The sequence below is a fragment of the Gymnodraco acuticeps genome, unplaced genomic scaffold (assembly GCF_902827175.1).
Source record: "Gymnodraco acuticeps unplaced genomic scaffold, fGymAcu1.1, whole genome shotgun sequence".
NCBI classification, from domain to species: Eukaryota; Metazoa; Chordata; class Actinopteri; order Perciformes; family Bathydraconidae; genus Gymnodraco; species Gymnodraco acuticeps.
In genome coordinates, this window is record NW_022990021.1 from 3,560,968 (window position 1) to 3,582,239 (window position 21,272).

The window sequence follows — 21,272 nt, forward strand, 5'->3', positions numbered from 1 at the left end:
GTTTTTTGTTTCCTTAAAGAATACAATGCAGCCCCAGACACTGTCTTCAACTAAAAAAAAACCTAATTATAAAATGCTTGATTTGCAGGACTTTATTGCATGCATTATTATTATTATTAAACTTTTTTTTTAAAAACATGTTTTTGGTTACAGATGAAAGAAATGTCTGGCTAAGTGATCAACATAATGTTTACCAGCTAGTCTCTAACCGTGTCAGTGAAATACATTTGACTGTGTGCGAAAGGTTTTATGAACTTTTTCCCTAAAAACAACCTCTGTTAGAGTAATAAGAATGAACTAAAACAATGTTGTGGGCTGGACAGCTAAATAATGACTTGAAACTCACTATAAAGCTCTGAAAAGCCTGACTCAGCTGATTATTCTCTTAGTTTAATCACTAAAAAAGCCTGTAAAACAAAGTCTATGTTTTATAGTTACTTTAACAGTCATTTCTTTATGGAAAGACTGCTTTTTTAACTGTGATGAATATCAAATGGAACATCAATAGTTTCCGTATCTGCCCGTCACAGGTTATTTCTCATGTGTTTTCTTCTCTGACGTTTTCTCTATTTTAGTTCCATGCAGCAGCCTGCATTGATCTTCTATTTATTTCAACGGCTCCGAAAGTGCTCTTGTAAACAGGAATCAATGCTAACATGTTTGCTTTTCAAAATAATATTTTGCAATGTTATTTGGCTGCGTCACAGCCCTATTCATAGAGACAAAAGTAGTTGTGACACTAGTCTAGTTGTCAGTTTTATGCATTGCTCATTATGTAGAATGTATGAGGTTTGAATAGTATTAATAGAGCAAGAAACGATTTTTCCCTTTGGCTCAGAGAGAAACATTATTTAATCGTGGCCAATCATTATTTTGGGATTGGAAAATAGCTTCAGTTTTTCTGCAGGGGTCTGGAGTCAGCATTTGATACCATCTTGTATCTCTCGCTTCCTGCACAGCGTCCATTGATCTCTGTCCAAAAAAGCACATCAAGCCATAAAAGCATTTCAGGACAGTCGCCAAGAAGCGCATAACCTTAAGTGGTCATGATGCATGAGGCTTTTAAAGGCCATGGTTTCTCTAACTGCATGTCTACATGAGGAATAAGCAAACACAAGGGATGACAAGGATGATTACAAAGCACAAATGCATCATGGGAGTGTCTTGTATCAACTTCCCTCAGGAGTAGGGACGTGGACAAAGGATTGTATATGTCAGGGTGCGTGGAAAAGGTAGGACCCAAATGCAGTATTAACAAAAAGTGAGCTTTAATTTACAAAAAAGCCAATGACAAAAGAAAACAAGAGACAAACTTAGCATTACCAAAACAGGGGAGCACGAGTAAATAATCCAGGACCAAAACTTCAAGGACAAACATGGAGCGTGACATGAAGGGAAAGACAAACAATGAACCGACACCGAACACAAGAAGAGACAAGACTAAATACAGGGAGGGGTAATCACGAGACGAGAAACAGCCAGGCAGGGAAGGAGAAACACAAGGGCAACAGGTGAACACAATCAGACACACCAGGGAAACTAACGACAGGGAGGAACACACAGGGAGAAAAGAACAGCAAAACAAAACCCATTACCAGACACACAAAACTAAAACCGTGACATGACATAAGAATCATGACAGTATATGATCTTGAAGTGCAGTAGAAGATTCAGAAACACACTGAGCACACGCTTAATTTTCATATAAATATTTATTGCAGAGGAGGTATCTTTTATGTACATGCTATCACAATATAACACAATATAAATCTACCAAATGTTCCCATATATTGATGCTATAAGCTTGTCATAGAGCAATAGTTATAACAAGCATAATACAGTGGGTTAGGGACAGTATCACTCACTATACAACTTGTAACAGTCCATAAAAGATCAATTTTTTTTCTTTTTTGTTCTATCAAGGGCAGTGAAACATCGGTCCTATTATTTATTTTTTCTTCAATTCATGCAGAAGCCACAAGAGCAAGATTTACGACGTTACAGCATTGAATAATAGTAGTAGTAGCAATAGTAGTTGTGTTGCCATCGGGTGACATGGTTTGGTCACAAGAGAGGAGAAGTCAGGTTTAAATGAAATCAGCTAGCCAACAATGGTAAAGGATCTGATTGGTGGACAAAGAGCTACAGGACACAGTGTCATCTATCTTAAGGTGGTAAAATACAAATGGCTCCATTTGAGGTTCATACTTTCAAGGATTCATATGATACAGCCAAAAGACAACGATAATTTCCAGAGTAACGTACACTGGTTATGTATACACAAGTAAGTATACATAGACTGACTGAACTGAGGAATGCTCAAGGAAGCATACTGGAATTATGTAAATGGAACAACAAAGAAGACTGATTGTAATATGATGTATTACATGGTGAAATTGTTGGATATTGTGATATTATTATCTTCTGCTCTAAGACAGTACAAGTGTTATTATGTTTCTTCTGTGCTCCAGCTCTAATCTGGAAATCTCATGGGCCCAGTGTGTAAAGTTAATCAATAAATGCCTTGAAAAGTACATTTTTAAATGGAGAAAAAAATACCGTCTTTTGTCGTTATACAAATTACCAACAAATATTAGAATTTCATGAAAATCATAGTTGTTTTAAAGCCTGTTTGAGCTCATTTAAAGTCGTCTTCAAAATGAATATCAAGAAATAAACACATCTTCTCATTTCAAATAGCTTTCCTACAAGGATAAAAATATACAGCATATTGTCCATCACCAGGGCAGTACAAATCCAATGCGGCAGTGATTCCAAAGTGACTTAAAAAAAAAGAAAAGGCTTTTGAAATGTCGTTCTTGTCATACAGGGTCTCTTGGTATGGCCCCTAATCTACTACCACAATGCATATGATGGATGACGCTTAACATCTGGCTCATAAATATCACATAGATCCATCAAATCATTACAATCAATCCATGCACGTTGACAGTTCTTCTCAGACACCGTTCCTATAGGAGCTCATAAAGCAAGGGGGGATGACACATCTCACGTTGTAAGGCAAACACTACACATTTGAAATATTTCAGATGACACCCCAATAGGTCAATGGGTAATTTTTCAGAGATGTATGTCGTAGCATCTACATCATGTTGATAGAGGCAAGCTGTAGAACAAAATTAGATTCAAAAATATAATTTTCACTGTTCTATTTTTTGTTTGTGCCAAAGAAATGAAGCAATTGAAGACCTACAGTATGTTTTGTCAAATATGACTTGTTTTTTGAATCACAATACTACAGAGCTTGGATATTAAGGAATTTGACAGAAATTATAATTACAATCAGTGACAACATTCAGTGTTACCATGTATTTCTCACAAAATAGTAATACCATAAAGTACCGTGGATGCTATTGATATATGTTTTTTTGCAAGGTAGCAATTATTAGCAAGTGTTCAACGGTCATTTTAAATTTAAGTGGGAGATTCCTTTTTTCACGTGGATAGTGCGTGATGAATATTTAGACATTTTGATACAAAACATTAAACAAATACAAATCCTCAAAAAGTTTTGTCAGATTATTAGTTGACTTAATTCTAAAAGGTAATCTCAACTAATCAACAAACCTGAATTAAACTGGGAAGAGCATGCATTCAATTTCCGTACAGAAATGCAAATCAAAAAGTGATGGCAGTGTAGTGCTTGTTATCGCCATCGGTCGTATAGTAATATTTTATCTTAAAATATCAAAGGATAGTTTTGATCTCCAAAAGATTGGGTTTTATTTTGGTAATTATGACAAAGTAAAAGCTAAAATCTGGAAACAAGGATACATCACTGAAGTCCCATTGGCTGTATGCACACACAACTACGGTAACAATGGTAGGTCAAATTCTAACCAGAAAGTCGGTCGGTAAACAAAAGGTTGGATATAAGTGTATTTTATTGTTAGCCTTTGTTTGTATTCATGCCCACATACAACTTTGTTTTAGTGTTGTTGCTTTGGTTCCAGGTCTCAAAATGTTTGGTTGGAATGATGGCCATAATTAGGAAAATAAAACCCAAGTTATAATAAACCACTATTACCCTTCAAAGCAGTAGCTTTACTTGCTGTTGCTGTTGGTAAAATATGTTAATTACCGTTTAGAAAACCATTTAATTGTTGGGTTTTTAGTGAGTTAAAGCTTCTTCTTGTATGATACATCAGAGGTTCAGCTACAGAATCACATTTACACTTTAAATTCATGATATTGTGTCCATACACAAACACACATACTTGGTTCAAGCCAACAAAATGATCCATGCTGGATTCATAAACAAAGCTGGTGCAAATTGTTCCCTCAGTATTGCCCCAGTATTTCTATCCCTACTTTTTACAGTGTACATATGAGCCATTTTGACACACATTCATGTTAATGCTGCTCTCATATAATCTCCACCATCCTGAATGAGCGTCTGGAAATAGGAAAGCAGTAAAAGGAGTGCCTCTGGTATATATATATAAAAAAAAAACATTATATATTTCTCAACATATAAACTGCTTTAGTTGACAAACCAGAAGGGTCCAACTAGTCTCAACACTTGGCTGTGCATGCTGTTTATATAATTCACCGTCACAAAGTGCTGAAGAAGAAGTATTTTGCTTCGCTTCAGGCTGATACAAGACAATGCTAGTTAGTTAGGCACATACAGTACATCTCTGCAGACTTGGAAGCAATTTAATCTGCTGAGAACTACAATTAAATAGATCTAAACAAAAACTAAGTTTGGTCGGTATGTGACATCATGCCATGAAGTTGAAAATAAGAAGACAAAATGTACAAAAAGAACAGAGTCCGCTTTCAGTTCTCAATTTAGGTTGGCTAAAGTGCTATATACTGTTTTATATACTGGGAGTCCCTCCCTCTGTGCCGAGGAGTAGACACAAAATAATAATTTAACTTTATCGCCGACAGACCAATAACGCTCTTTGCAATTGTTTCCTTATTCTTTGGCTTTCACTTTTGCTGTTTTGTACATCGACCTTAATTTCATACTTCTTTTTCCCCTACAGATCATGTCATATCTTAGTCCAATAAGTGATGATGATAATGCACAAAACAACCACCAAGAATTGTTGACCGAATAGAGAACATGATATATGTAGATTTTCAACATTGCTAATGAAGTGAAAAGGCTGAATCAAAAGTTGCATAATTAGTCTAAGAGTTATCCTCAGGATCTTCCTGTAATAATCTGGAATGCTTGTCATGACTTTATTGTTTTTTTACATTTTACTTATTTTGAAAATAGGTAAAACGGGAAAAAAAACTCATAAAGGAAGGCAACTCGTGGAACTTGATCTTGAACTTTTCTTCCAAGTCACCGCACTTATAATAAAAGATTATATTTAACAATTTCAGAGTGAAAAAAGTATACATCAATAACTATCATTTTAATAGTCCATTAAGGTCATGCCTTCTTGCTTGATGTGCTATCGTCAAAGTCCCAGGGACAAACGTCTGCCTTTTGAGCACTTACAACACCGCCTTTAGGACTGGGATTGCTCTGTTTCACGGGAGAAGCACTTTTGTCTGTATCTTTTTTATCTAATGAAGCCTCAAAATCCCATGGACAGACTTCAGTTGGCTTTGCTTTGGCCGTCCCTACATTTGCACTCTTCCTTTTTTCTACCACCGGAACATCCTGATGACTCTCCACATCCCATGGGCATACCGCAGCCATTCTTTGTTGGCTTATTTGTTTCTCTGAAGATTTACTCTTGTCCTTAGCTTTTGTTCTACTTTTCTCAATATCAGCGTCTTTTGATTTCTCTTTCTCAACTGTTCTTGTGGAAGGGGTACCCTTCTTTTTTGATGGGGATTCCTTAGTTTTGGATGCTTGAGAGGGACTGGGTGTCCTCTCAGAACTTGGAGATACTGCAGTGCTTTCATAGTCCCAGGGACAGACATCTGCTTTTGCAGATAGTGGCTGCAGTGAGTCTCCTGTTTTGGATGGATCTAAAAGAGTACTTCTTCTTTTACCTTCCACAGGAGAGGTGCCTTTTCTTTGTGTTGTTACATCTGGAGAAAAAGCTGACTCAGTTTTCTTTTGGGCCTCTTCAAAGTCCCATGGACAAACGTCTACCCGATGTGTTTTGGAACTCTCTGTTGAATGAGGCGGTTGGGTCTGATCAAGTTTGCTTGCCTGAATGTTTGTTTGTGGATTTGAGCATTCTACTTGACCACCTTGACTTTCACCTCCATCTTCCCATGGACATATCTCTGCTCGTACAGCGGTCGTCTTTGGAATTTCCTTTGAATGAATGCCACTCGATGGAGGTTGATCAGAAGCTTTCTGTTTCTGCTGCAGAGATTTTCCTCCCTTGGTGCTACCTCCGTGAACAGTTGTGGTTTCATCTGGCGCGATAGATACATGCTTTTGGACCTTGTTTTCAGACGGCATTGGGAGATCCTCCAGTTCCCAGGGACAAACCTCTGAGAGATCATAGAGGTCTTTTCCCGTGATTGGATCAGAACAGATTGTAGGCTGGCTACCGCTCACTGGCTGTTTCATGATCCTGCCCAATGATGCAGTCTGTTTGCACTCAACTGACTGGCTGATAATCATCTTGGGTTGGAATTCATTTTCCGGATCTGCATTGGCCCTCGTCTCTTTGCTCTTTGGCTGACTCTTCTTATTGCTGTCCTCTGCGCTCTGGGTCTTTCCTGTCAAGCCCAAAGTCTTCTCTTTGGCACTGGCGATGACACTGAGGGACTTCTGAAGCATGGAGGCTCTGGGATGAATCGGTTTCTTGTCTGCGCTGAGGTTATGGGCGCTAGCTGACTTGCAGACCAAAGGAACCGATTCTGTAGATTCACTGGTGACCCCTACATTCTCACTGGACTTCTTCTTGACCAGCTTCTTGCCCATAAGTGTGTCCAGGAGAGAGCCTTCAGTCGGAGTAACCTCCATCTTGTCTGTTGCTGAGCTGCTGGAGTCTTCACTCTGGTCACGGACATGGTCGTAACTGCTGTGGGACTTCTTGAGGGAGAAAACCTTGTTCTTAAGCGTCTCCTCCTTTGCCGGCTTTCCTGGATGAGTCTGATCAAAGGGGTTCTTCTTCAACATGCAAATGCTGTTACGGTTGCTCCCATGTTCTCCAGAATCCTTGTCTTCACGGCTGCACTGCCGGTGCACCGATTCCGGAATCTCAGTTATGCGTCTCATCAGCGAACGACCCAACCCTTTTTTGGAACTACGCTTCTTCTGGAGATGAGGGTTGTTTGCTAACATCTTTTTCCTCTTGTAAATCTCCAGCTGGGAGTAGAGTTTCTTCAACTCCTCCTACATATTTAGAACAAATCAAGGGGGGAAAGACAGAAACAAGGTGATTAGTTGGCAGTTTAGATTGCAAAGAAGTGCATTCATTAAAAAATAGATATTTCTAATCAAAGCACTGTTACAAAAAAGCATTCTACTGCACAGAGACATGCAGTACAAATTCAGGAGACTTTACTAAAAACGGTTAAATTATATACTACGGAATATCACATGCGTGCTGATAAAAAGCAAAGACAGGACAGTTTCGGACAGCATCAAATAAGGAAACGGAGTGTTGTAATGTTAGGTCTGAAACAGCCTCGAAGCTCAGGTCTTTATTGTATGGTATTTCTGTCTGTATTTTGATCTGACACAATGAATGCCTTCTGCTGAATAGGCTTGCCCAAATCTTTTGGTAGAGAGACTTCTTCAGCTCTAACAGACAAACAGAAATCTCTGCTCACGTTGGTACGTTTTTCCCAATGACTGTCGCAAGACCTTACGCCACAGCCATTAATAGAACTGAGATGGCCCATTTCGTCTGGTGTCTGCAATAAAAAACTACCATTGCTCAGTATTTCTGGAAAAGTTGTCACCAGGTTATACAATGGAGAATGAAAGGTTATAGGAAGCACTTCATACCCGGATGTCTTCAGGATCAAGACTATGTTCGCTCCATGCCGATGTTATGCTGCTGTTCAGATACGACCCCGAACGACCCATGTCCAGCTCGTCCTCATACGCCTCGGAGGCTATATCATCTCTCATGTGGGTGCCAGCAAACAGGAACTGATGGAGTGGCATAAAGAGGAACAGCATTGTTTGTAACACTCATTTCTAGTTGTCAACAAATCTTTTGAAAGTTCAGAGCCATCAATGTTTTAGTATGCTTCTCAATTCCTCCTGACTTTCCCAGCCTTTCTCTTCCCCAACCCAAAATCCATTGGTAACTATGGAAAATCTTTAAAATATGTCTCACATATACAGCTTAATTCAATAAAAAGGCAAAGTAGTTTCCTAAAACAGCTGGGAATGTCACCTTGTGTGTGGCTCAGTAAGGTGTTTTTGGATAACAATAAAGGTCTATGCCACAGAAATGTACAATATATATCAGGCTTCAGATACACAGACAAAACGTACTTGGATCATAACAATTCATTGGTAGTTTTGCCCTTTTCATAAGATTTGTTGACAAGAATGTAAAAATACAATCTCTTTTGAGCTTGATCCTTGAACTGGATTAAAACAAAAATAGTTAATAAAAAAGACATAAGGTAAGAATGATACATTTTTAAATATGATGATTACCTTTGGGATGAGTAGCAGACCCAGTGTTACTGTAACAGTTAAGTGTGTGTGGGTGAAGAACAGTAACAGCATCCAGTCTGGATGGAGCTCTGGAGCTAGAGTGAACCTGTCAAATGAAGATATTCAGGATGTGAGAAACAGACAAGAGGGAGAGAATGAATCTAGTTTAATATGAATTAAAGAGCAGTGATACCCAGACATATAGCCAATTTATTTGACTGGCTGTACATGCAATTACTAATAGTAATAGTCAAGTATTCATAATAATGATAATGCATGCAGATTCTTCAATCAAGCTGCTCGAATTCCTAGTGTTCATTATTAGTTTAATATCTGTTGTTCCAGGGCACTAGTCTTGTTATTAAACAGATATTTAACATCTATACAAGAGTGCCTTGTCAAATTCTAAATGTACATACACTAAAGGCAGTCAAGAATAACTAAATTATGCTATGATATTCATACTCGTTGCTGTGTCTGAAGTAAACCTCTTAGATACAGATGGAGCCAGCAGAGACGGAGACCAGCAGTCTTAATGTGTTTTCAGCCAAAGTAGATTTATACACTGTCTGTCTAGGCGTCAATTCCACTGCCTCATATAATGTTCCACTTGGGTGATCCTTATGCCGACAAGGATACAATATTGTCCTCATTTTTCGAAATTGGTTTCACAATAAGGGGGAATGACCTTGATCTGGTCACAAGATTAAACCATTTTCAGACAATAAGACACTGGGCTGACTGTGTTGCAGCAGTTGGTGTAAAATTAGATAATAACACGGAGAAATAATAGTCAATCTTTTATTTAGAACAGGCTTTCTGCACTGTGATACCACATGCACGGCAAAAACATGAAGGTATGTTCTGTCAGATAATGATTCCATATACCACCAGAGTGCTTCTCTCCAAGCAAATGTCATCTAGCATTATCATTACAGTGGTTAGTTGGTAAATGGCTAATTAACAAACAGTAATGTGGTAATAGCTGTGAGGCATGAATGAAGGCAAAGGTCCAGCAGATGAAATGTCCAAAAGCTTTGAAGTCATCCCTCATTCATGTTTTGTAAGGAGTTTCGGTGCAGATGAGGATTTAACAATCTGCTCGCAGCCAGCGCTTTACTGAAACACTCCCCATCACTCACGATTCGACCTCAAGCTATTATGTTCCCTTCAGTTTCTCCCACCTGGACCTGGCTAAAACCTGATGACTATCACATCAAACAAAGAAGCCTGAGCTGTAACTGGTCACTGAGGGATCAAATAGCTGGTTTTGTGAGTAACAAAAATGGCTGCCAGATGCCTTTAACAAGCCCCTACTGTATGTACGCTGTGGTCTCTGGAATAACTAGCAAACCAGGGAACTTTCCAATTTATAAGGGGTATTATTGGGCCATTTTCCGCATAGCAAAGCCTCACAACAAGGCTGTAGTGGCCGATCAAAGAGGTTGGCAAAATAATCACAAAGAGCCAGATGTTTAAATACCATCAAAACTGTTAAAAAGTCTCAGATTTCTCCAGAGAAACTGTCAAATACGTCAATGATGCACACTTTCTTGGTAATTGATTTTATTTTTATAACTGGAATGTGGCTGACAATAATTGAAGCTATTTATTCTGTCTTGAAATACATAAATCATTCTGAAATGGTTCATTAGTGAATAATGTGATGGAGCTAATGATACAAGGAGTGAAGCAGGTAGGACCCAAACTCAGATAACACTGATAATACCTTTATTTCAAGGGCTCTTATCTTAACATATAACATATAACATGGACAAACAAAACACTCCACGGTGAACTCGGTCACAAACAAAAGACAAACCAACACTGAACACAGGAAGAGACTAAATACAGGGAGGGGTAATCACAAGACGAGAAACAGCCGGGCAGGGGAGAAGAAACACAAGGGCCACAGGTGAACACAATCAGACAACTAGACACACCAGGGAAACTAACGACAGGAGGAAAAACACAGAGAAAACGACCAGACAATAAACCAGGAGGAAAACATGACAGGGAGAACAGCAAAACACCCAAACCTAGACATAAAAACGTGACATAACATGAATATCGTGACAGCTAAGCTCTCAATTAGGGGGACTCCAGCTAGGATTGGCTGTGGTGGTGTCAGCTAAAACGTCTAATTTATAAACTGCACGGTGCAGCTATTTGACGTGTACACTGGAGTGAGGGGGGAGATTGCACCACAATGATAACAAAATCCTAGATGAACAGAGGGGTCGAGCGGTAGCCCGCATGTGATGGAAATTAGACAATCTACTGGAGGACATAAATGTCAAAATGACAGCAGTGGAGGGCAATCAAAGACTATAATATAAAATATGGAGCTAGTAAATGTGGAACATGTTGTGAATGTAAGTGACAGCATCTGTATGTTGATGAAGAGGCTTTTGTTCGTGATAATGGTTGTTTTATCTTCCTCTTATCCCCAGAGGGGCGGGGATTACCGCACCAGAATATAAAGATAGTGCCAGGAATTCAAATGAATGTAATGTTTTTTTAGATAGATAGAGATAGATTTTAAGATTTTTAAGAATATCTTATATTCATGCCACCACATATATCTGCTAAGCAAATCTAAATGACAGGGAGGAAGAATTCTCACCTGATGACATAGAATATTGCCGTCAGGACAAGTTCGTTGTGAACAGCGATGGCCATGTAGCGAGGTTCGTGGAATGCAGACGGCACCGTCCTCACAGCGTAACACAGATATACTGCCCACAGCAGGAAGAGGAACTCAGCTGTAAAGCAAGATAGAAAAATATGTCGTGAACACATTAAAAAAATACATTTAATGCATTTGACAGGCTTTGTAGGCCCAAAAATAAAGTAACATACAACAAGCTAGGGCAAGCTGTTGTACAACATAGGTAAGAAAAGGTCCGGTTTAACAAAGGCTATCATACTCATTTGTAACAGCTGTGGATGTATTCTCTGGACAATAAATGAATCCCTATGCACCTCCATGGTAACCCCATGTAATGTCACCTAGGTAGCAAACTCCACAGCAATAAACACAGAGCTTTTTCCATGAAAACCTGTTGCCATTGTTTTCACATTTATTGTGTTGTGTGCTTGAACTACTGGGAATGATTCACACAAACATTATTCCTCACAACAGGAACAATAGATAGTATTAGATGAAATTGAATGTGTTATTTGTGACAGCATGAGAAGGACAAAATATCTAAATATCTAAATTGAATGAAAGGAGATCTGCAGTGCGTCTGCCAATATGGGTTACAGATTCAGCATTTTTAAAAGAAAGAGAATAAATCTCTCTTTCCTCCTTCATTATCATTTTTCCAATAAGGGAAACATGCCTTAATGAATGGTGCCTTATGACATTATTGTACAAAGAATAAACAACTTGACCAAAAGGAAACTTTCACAGTGCATATAAAACAATGCTGTAGAGTCTGCAAGAATTTGAGAGAAATGTAATTAAATGCTATCTAATATTCCAGATTTAACAAACACCTCTGTAATGCTGAAACTGCAGTTTATATATGATTGCTTTGGCTAAATAATAAATCCTGATTGGAATGAAGGTCGTTTTCTTATTGTATTGCATGCGAGTGTTGTGTGTGTTTTCAATTTATGAGCCTTACACTATGTAGGTGACGTCAGAGCTGACTCGCGCCTCCCTATTTTTACCCACTTATAATCCAAATGAAAATGTGCATTCAGTATACAGTATCACAGCATGTTGACTCTGCTGGAGGTCCATCTGTTTTCCCTGAAGTAAGAAAGAACCATGGTTCTTACTCATTCAAGCCTGAGTCAGCAGATGTAAAACAGCATGCAGATTTCCTCAAGGCAAGATGCTGCCCCCCCTCTGAGATTGTTTGATTTCTCAGCTACCTTTATAGGCTGCTGGTTGCCCTCTGCCCAATAGGAATATGTCCAAAAATGAAGCCCTGTCTGGAGGAATAATGTCTACTTTTGGAAAACAAATGAGCTAATTTCACTAATGTAAATGGAGACAAACTGTTTTTCCCACCCAACCTATCTTCCTCACTTTCTTCAGAGATGGCAAAAGTACATACATCCTTTACTCAAGTAGAAGTACAGATACTCGTGTTTAAAATTACTCTGGTAAAAGTAAAGTACTGACTAAACTTCTTTACTCAAGTAAAATTAAAGAAGTATGGGCTTCGAAATGTACTTAAAGGGGACTGTAACGGAGGTGATATCTGGGGCCATAGATCTCGGCCTCCGTTACGGATTGTGTAGCTTCGTTGGTGGCGAAGTGTAGTTTGTGCATCTGTCTGTGTTTTAGTTTGTCTGTCTCTGTTTGCTGGTTTTGTTTTGAAAAGTGCTCCCCTTTCCCCATGTTACTGCTGATTGTGTGCACCTGGTGCCCTGTGTTGTCTCCTCCCCCCCACCTGTGTCTAATTGCTGATTAGTGTGTGTGTGTGTGTATGTGTGTATTTAGGCTCTGTTGCCCTGTCTGTTTTGAGGCTAGTAGTGTGTGTGAGATCCTTGTGGTGGCTGGTGACTGTGTTCACGTGGGCAGCAGATTGAGGCTGTGTTCACGTGGGCAGCAGATTGAGGCTGTGTCATATGTTTATGATGTAATAAATGTCCACACCGGGTTGTATTTTGGACGTTCTGCCTCTGCCTCCTTGCTTGGTCTGGGCCGCTCAACGGTCAGCTTCACAGGTACCTATTATGCAAAATGCACTTTTTGATGTATTTTATACATAAATGTGTCCCCGGTGTGTCAGAGAACTCACAAAGTGTCAGAAAACAAAACCCTCTCTCTTTTCATCCATACCCACATCTCTAAAAAATAAAAAAGGGGGTGCTAACAAGCAGATCCAGAATGTTTGCTCCTATTACGTCATTGGCGACATCCGGCCGACGTGACACGTCCCAACCTATCATCTCCGGCACACGTGACACGTTCCAACCTATTGTGTCGTGTCTAGCTGAATCCCCTCTCGCAGCTGTGTGTCTGTGTATTCAGCAGGATGTCTGCAGGAGGCACTTAGAGTAAAGTTGTTATATATAATACATATAATGCAGTGACGTGCGGTGAGGTTCATGGCTGGTGAGGCACTGACTCTTTCAGAGTCAGATTTACAAATATTATATTTTGACCTTAATCGAAATATTCGGTTATTTTCAAAAGCTTTTTTAGTCTGATGCTTCGATTCATTTTAAACAGACCGTTCAACAAAAGGATACCCAAAATCTAAATATTGGATTGTTCTTTCTTAGTAAGATCCCATTTTCATTACAATTGGGGTCTTACCTTGACTTGAAGATGAAGTCCATGCTATCCTTCTGGACAACAATCTCTATTACTTTTTTGTAAAAGTCCTCCTTATCTTCCTCTAGTTTCAAAAGTCTAGTTTGTTGTTTGCGTCTACCGTCTCTGCGTCGAATAACAGTAGCAACAAGAACCTGTGGGCTCACTTGCGCCCCCTTCAGTGCGGCAGAGGTTATGGCTGCCTCCCCTAGTGCTTTTTTCATTGCCGTTGTATGATGAGACCAGCGAGCCTAAATATCATATATACGTGAAATAAGTTATTTAGAGACTATGGATGGCGAGGATAAATGTAATAAAGGGATCTACAAACATTACATTGGTGACATACAGTGAGATGGTAACAGGCATGCGCTTAGTGCCCGCTTTCCAGACAGTTTCTGTGGGGTGACGCATTCTGAGGTGAGGCAGAGCTCATCTGTGCCTCACCTCACCCCACAGTAACTGGCTTGAGCGCGCTCACAAAATAAGTGCCTGCGTTAAATTAGTGTGGGCTTACGAGAGGCAGAGCTCCTCATCGCTACCCGTAGTTGTAGCGGAGCTCGGCAAATTTGCTGATTTTGACTATAAAAAGCGATTGGAATCATACATAAATCACATTTACAACACAGATCAGTGGAGACATTTTTGTAAGAGAATATTTTAATCTGATCTGTTTATAGAGTTTCTTATAGTTTCTTAGAATCTGTGATACTGCAAACATGTGTTTGTAGTATCAGTCAAAGACTCCTCTGTAGGTTGAGGTCACAGGTCAAACGCTTCTCCTATATCCGTGGGGGAGGGTTGAGACCTGGCTGCATCTCTTTGAGACAAGGAGATTATTGTCTCCCATTTGCTATTGATTAGGTAAACGCGGGCTTCTGTGGGCCCGCCTCTCCTCGTGTTGCTAGATGTTTTGTGGCTTTTGGGCCAGAGATGATCACGGTGGACCACGGGACGGTGGGAAACTAAGATGATCTCCCGGCCGTATTTGTCTGTACTGTGTTCAATAAAACTCTCAGTGCTTTGGCTAACAACGTTTCCAGACTCCTTCATTCTACCTCAACATTGCAACAACAGAAGTTTAACTTCACAATTTTATTATTATTACTATTTAGTTTTTCTTTAGTTGTTTTTCCGTTACATTGGAGTATGACAGGGGACTGCACGTCGCTGATATAATGGCATAAGGCGCATGTCAAGCTATGTGCTGTATCAGAAACAATTTGCGGCGTGTTTTGGGAGTAATATGCTCTGTGTTTACATTAGCAAGCATGCTAACACTCAGAGCTAACGCTGTAGGCTGCTACTGGAGAGAATATGTGTAACGTAATATCCTTGTGGTAAACCCTGCGAGAGAGAAAGGTTTGAGCTCCATACTGTTTCAGAAATAATGCTTGAAGTGGTTGGGAGCATAATATGGGATATGGCATTTAATCAGCACAGCGTTTAGCTGAGTTTCTCCCGGTAGAAAACTCTCTTAGCAGGGGAAAGCTGCATGACGCTACAAAGGGGCGTGGCTAGCAGTAGCCGTTCCATTTAAAGCAGAATCAGCCTCTTTGGAACAGGGCTGTAATAGAGGGGTATGAGCAGTATGAGGCATGGCTACCATGGGTGATCTGTTTGGTATTTTAAGCGAAAAACTTCAGACATGTTTTGTATAGGTATGGCCCGACAATATATTTTTCAAATATAGCATAATAGGTCCACTTTAAGTAAAAAGTACCCATAACTAACATCTGTTTTATAGAGTAACTGACCTCACTTTATATTAATACAACAATAATGTAATTGTTAGCTAATGAATGTTTTGATGCAGAACAACGGCAAAATTACAACGTTCTCATTCGCACGCAATGAATCTAAATAATAATGATCACGTCACCAAACGCAGATTAAAACAAAAGTAACGAGCCTGTTTTGAAAATGTAAGAAGTAAAAGTACAGGTATTTGTTAAAAATGTAAGAAGTAAAAGTAAAAAGCCATCAGACAAACAAGTAGTGGGGTAAAGTACTGCTACCAGAAAAAGGTACTTAAGTACAGTACTCCACTACTTCCCACCTCTGACTTTCTTTGACCTCCAAATGCTATCACAACAAACAAATTGCCTCCTGATTTTATGCCATGAATCCCGCGAATAACCCTTGTCTTCTCACTTTGCCCCTAACACACAGAGTTCAGTGTTCCATAAATCAATGTACATCACCCTGTGGAGGCAGAGGTCAGTAGCAGGGCTTACCGACAGCCATCATGTAGTCCCAACGATCCAGCAGGCACATGCTGAACTGCAGCCCATCGGGCGTGTAGCCCACGTCGATGAGAGCCAACTTCCTGTCCGGGTTCTGACAGACAGCAGATGTCCAAGCCACCAGGAACCAGCAGACGATGAGTAGGATGATGCCCAGCAGACGCAACACTCGCCAGCTAGTCATGTAGGGGATCCTCTGAGCAGTACGGGACAGGAACACCTTCAACACCCTAAGGGAGGGGGGGGGGTGATGAGATGCTCACTTTAAGAACATTGCAACAAAATAACATTTACATTATGAAAGAATCATAGGATAGGCAGAATGACACAACTTTCTGAAAGGCACATTTTATTTTCTTGTGTCATCCTACTGTGGTTACTGTACTGTATATCAGGGTTTTTACTGTATATGAAACATCTCATCATACAGTTGTTGAACATGTAAAATGCCTTATCTCTAGCAAAGAGAAACCCCTGTAATTTTTTTGCAAGAGCTTGAAACCAAAGAGACGGTCATTTTTTCTTTTGCTCCAAAACTTAAAATGACAGGACTTCTTGTGGCTTTACTATCAACGACATGTGTCTCAAGACTAAACGACTTCTGAAGGATGAGGAAAAAAATAGTCAATCATTTTTTTTTACAACTATCGCGGGTAATAATTTATATGTAAGATAACACAAGGTTTGGAATTAATTTGGTGCAAAAAAAAGGTTAGCTAGCGTAATTTCAAATTGTCTTCTTTAATTTACACTAGAAGAGAAGGCTCAAAAACTAATATAATTATAATGACGCTGGCAAAGGAACTATATTTAACAATGTTGATCAGGATTCTATTGAAATAGCTAATAGTATCTGGCAAATGGCTAGCAGATTAGGCAAACCTCATACAGTATGGGTGATTGTATTAAATGGGCCCTATTATGACTTTGGAGTTTTCCCTTTCCAGTATTTCCAAATTCACGCAGAGGGAGTTTATTTTCCACAGACACTCCCCCCTGCCTGAAAAGCCTCGATTGGAATCTTTTGTTTACATCTGTAACATAGTGACATCACTATATTCTTAGGGGATGGACATTGCTTAGCGGTTGACCAATCACAACAGAGCAGGCCAGTTAACCAATCAGAGCTGACTGGGCCCTTGACAGATGGTGAAAAGAGGTAAATGGAAATATCTTAATAACCTTATGTCAAATGTATATATTTAACTAGACCTTAACAATGGAAAAATAAGCCCACACATGGTTTGATATAACACAACAGGGGAGCAGGGGAATTTCTACACAACAGTATGGAGATTTAAATCTGCAGACAAACACAAGGACTGTGACTCTGAATTAAACTGTGCTGAACACATGACCAGCCATTGCTATTCTTAGGCTGTGCCCTTCACACACATTGATGAAGTGTCCACTGCACTCACCACTAATGAGCCCCCCATAAAAAATTGATCTGTGCAATATGTTAACTCGCACCTCTAAGGATTTACTGGGCTCGCATTAGCCACATCCTTTTAATCCGCATCTTCATTAGCCTTTTTTTTTGACAGATCACCTGACAAAAACCCCTCAGATGAACGATTTCAAGTGCTTTACTTTAAATACAGCGGACCCCCTGTCTCATTATCAACTATCAGTGCTGAATACCCACTCTCTTGTCTCTCCCTCCTCCAGCTGTGGTTTCCCTTCCTCTGATCTCACACACATGTGTTTCTCCATTTGTCTCTTGCCAACTATCATTCAGTTCTGCGTTATATATGAGATCATTTGGGGCCACAGCACCCCATGTCTTCTTAATTACTTTTGCTTGGCATTTCCCTCTTCCACCTAATGAGGCAGTGAATCCTCCCCATAAACATGTGCAGCAGTGTAGTCCGGTGATGAATTAGACGAGGAACATGCTGCCTCGACACTTCATAAGTCCTTTTATAAGGAGTTAAGAAACAATGTAATTGCACTTAAAGAGGTCAATGTAATCCAATTTCCTGGGATGGATAACGACGTTGGACAAATGGTTTTGTGTAGATGTGTGTGTAATGGAAGTGTGTTACCTGTACAACTTAAGAGTCAGTGTCCCGTAGACGGTAGCAAAACCCAGCAGGCGGACCCATCGCAGCAGGATGCAGCGGAAAACACTTGGCTGGAAGTAGAGAATCCCAACCTGCAATGAGACAGAGAAAAAGTTAAAGGGGGCCCTTTATGCTTTTGGGGGGGGGTTGCCCTTTTTTGTAGTGTGTTGTACCTCAGCCATTCCTAGCTGGAGTCCCCTTAATTGAGAGCGTAGCTCCTTCACATTATTTACAGAATGATTTATGTATTTCAAGACAGAACAAATAGCTTGAATAATTGGCGGCCATATTCCAGTTATACAAATAAAATCAATTACCAAAAGAGTGTGCATGTCAATGGTTTACAAAGGCTAAAATCCTAAAAACGCTAAAGTTACCCCCAGAGGGAGTTTCTGACACACTCCCCCCTTCCTGAAACTCTTCCATTTGAATCATTCTTTAACTTCCATAAAATAGTGACTTCTATTGGCTACTGCCAAACACATTGTAAGGGATGGAACAAATCTAACCAGTTGACCAATCAGAGCAGACTGGGCTCTGGTTTCAGACGGAGGGTGAAAAGCCTTGTGCAGCACAGGCAGTATGAGAACAATAAAGCACTTTTTGAGCATTGAAGCATTTCAAAATGTCAGAGTAGAAGCCTAAAATACAAATATGGTGGGCCCTCTATTCCTGGAGAAATACATAGTTGTGGGAAGTGGCTGATTCTTCTCTCAGTGGACGGCTCTCTAATCATTGACGTAATGCAAAAAGCATTACAAAAATACATTGGTTGTTTCATCTGTCCTTCTTTGGAATCTAGGAAGCGCTTGGCTCATAGTTTATTTTTCTGTATCATTTATTCACTGCCTTTGTCAAGCAATTCAGACCTGATACATACAAAAATAATACATTGCTTTGACCTTAATAATTAAAACAATATGGAACAGTGAATTGCATTGTTGCATCCTTGGCATAACTCAAAAAAACAATCATCAGAGCCTAACATCATACAAAGCTTGCCCTTGAGACAAGGAGAGCATTCACCCGTGTTTGCTACAGAAAAATCACACTGCAATGTTGTCTATCCAAGTCCACAGTAAAAAACACAGATGGTCTTCCAAAGACATAAGAGGCGGCAAAACAGAAACAAAAAAAGAAACAAACATCTGAGGCGAAATGATTATCTGTCCGCTGCAGATGTGCAGCGATTCCCCCTGTGGAATTGTTCATGTTAATCGCATTAGCTAAGGCATTATTACATTCCCTCAGGCTGTGGAGAAGACACAGGCATGTGGATATGTTTGCTCACTAGGTTTGAGTCAGTCAAGGGACACGGAAGACCCAACGGGAGAAAGCCCACATCCTCATCTGCTCGCAAACGTATGCCTGCTAAACACAGAAACCTCTGCCTCAAATAAGCTCCATGTGACTCAGCAATCTGGCACAGAGCAAATAATGAATAGATGAGTTCTAAGTTGTTCATCTTGAATGCACAAGGAGTGTTTCATGCTGAATTCTACTTTGGGCAGGATAGAAAAGCCTCTGAAACTACATTTTAAGACTATCCATGGACAACAAATCTCGCAAAGTCAAAGAAAATATCTAAATACCAATGTGTGACTTCTCCTCTTTGATATTTTTTAAAAGACGAATAGAGACAGGAGCTGATAAAGTGATAGCAGGTCGGGACGGTGCGCTCAGCAACTTACTGACGCACATTTAGGTCCGCAGGGAAAGAAGAGGGCAGAGGAAGATGAGTACAAAAAAACGAACCGGGGGAAAACATGTCTCATGACTCAGTTTTCGATTAAACTACCAAATAGCATCTGGATCTCTATCACGTACCAGTTTAAGGCTATTGTTGTACGTGATGGGATAAAGACAGATAGGTGTTAATAGCAGTAGTGCTCCCTTAAGGGCTGACTCCTGGATGATTTAGCAAAACAACAGTTGAAAGCATTAGCCTTTTGTTTTAATGGTACGATCTCACCTGCCCTTTTGTTTTCACTAGTCAAAACCACAAAGAATTTTAGATTTGTAGCTATTTTTTTTCATGTAAACTATTTTGACTTCCCACACACAAGGCGAGTTTTGGAATGAGAATTGTTTTTTACACCCAAAACAATGAGAGGCAGTGTTACTTTTGACATTCTCTTGCTTATGTAGTTTCCATTATGTTTCAACCACCCAATGATATGTTTGATGACCTTAACATTTGTATCGATGTAAAATATTAAGAAAATATTACATAATATGATGAGGCTTGAATTGTAGTTCTGGTGCGCACTGTAACACACAACCACAAATCCATTCCCCCTGTGCTCTTAAGGTACATCCCATCACTCAGTGTCCCTTATAGCTGCTAAGACCAATGTTAAGACTCCATTTCTGGGGGAAAAAAAGGCATAGTCATTGTCCTCAAAAGTTGCCGTGGCCCTCAGACAGCACAACACTGAGCAGAAATTCCTTACGTAAGCCCTGCACTTTCCATCAGAAGGGTTTCTGGGAAGAGACTGGCCATGAACCCCCTGGTTTCTCTTAAAGCCAGTGTGCATAAAGAGCAGCTCAGTTTCTGCCCCCCTTTTCATTGCAAACCTTCCATTAATAATCAATGCTAAATGCTGGGAATCTTAGATTCATCGCTGTGGGAAGCGAAAGGGATCGGATGATATGTGTATATGCGCGCAAATCTGCACGGTGGGGGATTGAGAGGCTCAGGGTGCTGTATACTTATCTAATGGACATCAATATCGAGGAGACTATTATCAACACACTTACTACTCTTCAACCTGCCTCCCCCCTTTTGTCTTGTCTCAGTTACAGCATGAGCAAAGGCTTCTGGAAATGCTGAGTGAGCGTTGCCAACATCGATCAGCCCTCTTAGCACCTAACAGTCTACATTTGCTGATGTTTCAAAAATGTTAGATCAGTGTTACAGATGTTTACCTTTTATAAGATGTGATACATTTTCAATAAAGTTCAAGTTCCTTTGCTCAAATACAGTATTTTACTGTTTGGAAATACATAGCATTTTCTGACCATTATGTACATCTGCTGGCCTGGTCCTAAGACTCCCTAGAGACCTGGCTTAACACAACGTGGTTCTTTATCCGCCCTCTACAACA

At 39.9% G+C, this 21,272-nt stretch overlaps 1 protein-coding gene across 1 annotated transcript in view; it reads right to left on the bottom strand.

Annotated features, from left to right (window-relative positions):
- Positions 1–1,709: 1,709 nt before the first annotated feature.
- gpr158a (G protein-coupled receptor 158a) overlaps positions 1,710–21,272 on the bottom strand; it is an 81,855-nt gene continuing 62,292 nt past the window's right edge. The window contains 7 exon segments of the mRNA XM_034214077.1: positions 1,710–7,288; positions 7,729–7,812; positions 7,907–8,053; positions 8,573–8,678; positions 11,199–11,337; positions 16,091–16,329; positions 18,148–18,257. Coding sequence (XP_034069968.1) covers positions 5,414–7,288; positions 7,729–7,812; positions 7,907–8,053; positions 8,573–8,678; positions 11,199–11,337; positions 16,091–16,329; positions 18,148–18,257 — 2,700 coding nt within the window. The 3' untranslated portion in view covers positions 1,710–5,413.